General features: G+C 43.9%; 1 protein-coding gene across 2 annotated transcripts in view; it reads left to right on the forward strand.

The window, feature by feature from the left end:
- HSD17B4 (hydroxysteroid 17-beta dehydrogenase 4) overlaps nt 1-2,611 on the forward strand; it is a 163,950-nt gene that overhangs the window by 154,139 nt on the left and 7,200 nt on the right. For both annotated transcript variants that reach the window (XM_019517014.1, XM_019517015.1), the window contains exon 23: nt 827-954. In XM_019517014.1, the coding sequence (XP_019372559.1) occupies nt 827-954 (128 nt within the window). The remainder of the gene's footprint in view (nt 1-826; nt 955-2,611) is intronic.

Here is a 2,611-nt window from a genome sequence, read left to right on the forward strand (position 1 = left end):
CCCCCCCCCCCCCCCCCAACAACCCAGCACTTTACCAGAAGAAGAAACGTGTTAGTTTGACCCCACTCCCCAGCATCTGTGTAGATCAGGTGCTTCAGTGGGGCTTTTTGGCACTTTTATCTAATAGCTGATTCAATCAGGCCCCGCTAAAGCACCTGATCTATACAGACATTGGGAGAGTTGGGACAAATTAATGTGATGCCTCCAGAGACTACCTAAGCAGAGTGCAGGGCCTTTGCAGAGCCCTGCCCTGATCCCACGCGCCCTGGATGTGAAGAAGGAAGCAGCAGGGGGAGGTGCTGGCGAACGGTGGGATGCGAAGCTGGAGTGGCAGCGGAGAGTCGCTGCGGCCACTCTGCCTGACTCTGCGGGGCCCAGGATGGTCGTCCCTATTTGCTCCCCACCCTCCCTGGGATAGGGACAGCTCTGGATGCCTCTTTTGGGCATGCACTGTGCTTGGTGCAGGGGCATGCCAAGGTGAAAGAAAAGTGCTTTTTTTTTCTTTGTTTTTTCCACATCTGTAAGCACCCATATTGACGAAGTGCAATTTGAAAGTAAAGTCCCATTTAACTGCCACTCTTTTGACACCAGATTTAGATCACACCTCCCAAGGTGTTTTATTATAAGACACATCAGTTTATTTTAGTTTTAGAATCTTTTTTTCTTTTTGTTCAGAAAAAAATATAGATTTCCAGAATTGGTGGCAACTTACAGCTATGTGTAGAGTAGATGTAGTAATAGATTACTAATATGGCTCTTTGTTCTCTTGCCTTTGTTAAAAAAAAACCCCACACAACCCACACCTAACTTTACTCTCTTTTCATAGCTATTGACTTGAAAAATGGTTCTGGAACAGTATATCAAGGCCCTGCACAGGGTTCTGCTGATACCATCTTCACGCTCTCTGATGAAGACTTCATGGAGGTGGTACAAGGCAATTTAAATCCACAAAAGGTAACATTTTGCCATGTTACTTCACTTATCTTTATTTATTCCGCTCAGAAACATCTCAGTACTCCAGTTTATAATCTGCAGATAATTTGAGTGAAAAGATGGTCTTGTTTGATGTTAATGTGCCAAGCCCTGCGCTTCTCTAGAGGGTTCTTCCTCTGCGTATGGTGATCACCATTATAGACCCCCAGTTATCACAATATGTATAAGATGCAACATCATTTACCTTTTCTAGTTATAGAGAAGTAAAAGAGATCTCTTAGATACCATCTCTTAGATACCATTCTGAATGACTTGTATAAACTATGTGAATATGCTAATATTCTGACGCACACAACTAATATTTTGTCTGTTATGAATATAATAAATAATATAGTAAAGAAGCAGAACCTATTGTTGTTCTGGGACTGTGCATCTCTTTTATGAGCAAACACAGATGTATTAAAACCCGACACAATCCCTCCAGTGCTAGGCAGTTCGCATATGGAAAGAATTGAGATGTGTAAAATGGAATCTTCATTTTACTATCTTCAACAATTCTTCCTGACATATTTAAAAGTATTAGAACTGCCTGTTTTACCTCTAATATAATTTTACTCAGATTATAGATTAAAAATTGGTTAAATGCGAAATCTTAATTAGTTCTTCCTGTATTAGGTAGAGAAACTGAGACTGAGTACTTGGAATCTAAAACTGGTCATTTGTTGCATGTTTTATGCAACTCCTATATAACTGCATAAGCAACAGTAAAAATTATTTGTCACCTTTTGCATAAAGCAAGCAAACTCCTGAACAAACAAAACATTCACTTGCATATCTTATTATTTTAAAGATTAAAGTGATTGCAGTTCATGTATATTATTTGCAGTTAGCCACTGATATTTTGTTAATTTCTACCTAAAGAAACCTTGACTTCTATCCACATTCCCTACAGCTGTTGTCTTCAGTTTATTGGTAAACTTACTAGGACAGGGACAGGCAAAATATGGCCCTTGGGCCACATCCGGCCCACCAGGCCATTCTTTCTGGCCCACAGGGCCCCTAAAAGTTTACTAAATTTAATATTTATTCACCCACATCTGCCTTTCAAAGCTGATAGGAGCTAGGGGCAGTAAGGCCCAGAGGGAGCTCTCAGCAGGCTTGAGCAACTCAGCCCTGCCCTCCCCCAGCCAGTTCCTTGCTTTCCTGCCCCTGCCCTGCTCCAGCCCCACTGGAGTAGCTGTGGCTACAGGGGGTGTGTGTGTGCGTGCACTGGCTCAGGCAGCGTGTGTGTGTGTGCATTGTGTGTGCATGCACACGTGCAAGCAGAGACTCGGCAGCGTGTATTCAGGGTCAGGGGGAGTATTTGTGTATGCAGGCTCGGGGAGAGAGTGTGTGCGTGTGTGTGTGCACGCGCGCAGGCTTGGGGACTGTGTGTACATGCAGGCAGGCTCAGGGGCTGTGTGTGCGTTCAGAGGGTGAGTCCCACAAGCACACCCCACCCTACATGTGCACCCACACCCTGTCATACGCAAACCCCAGCCACCATCCCCCCCACAGACCCCATACTCACTTACACCTCACATATTCACACACACCTGCATGCTCAGTCATGTCTGTGTACGTGACCCAAGCGCATGTAAATCAAGACAAAAAAATATTTTTAAATCAAATTAATGTG

This window comes from Gavialis gangeticus, unplaced genomic scaffold (genome assembly GCF_001723915.1).
Source record: "Gavialis gangeticus isolate Ggan-Ray unplaced genomic scaffold, GavGan_comp1, whole genome shotgun sequence".
NCBI lineage: Eukaryota > Metazoa > Chordata > Crocodylia > Gavialidae > Gavialis > Gavialis gangeticus.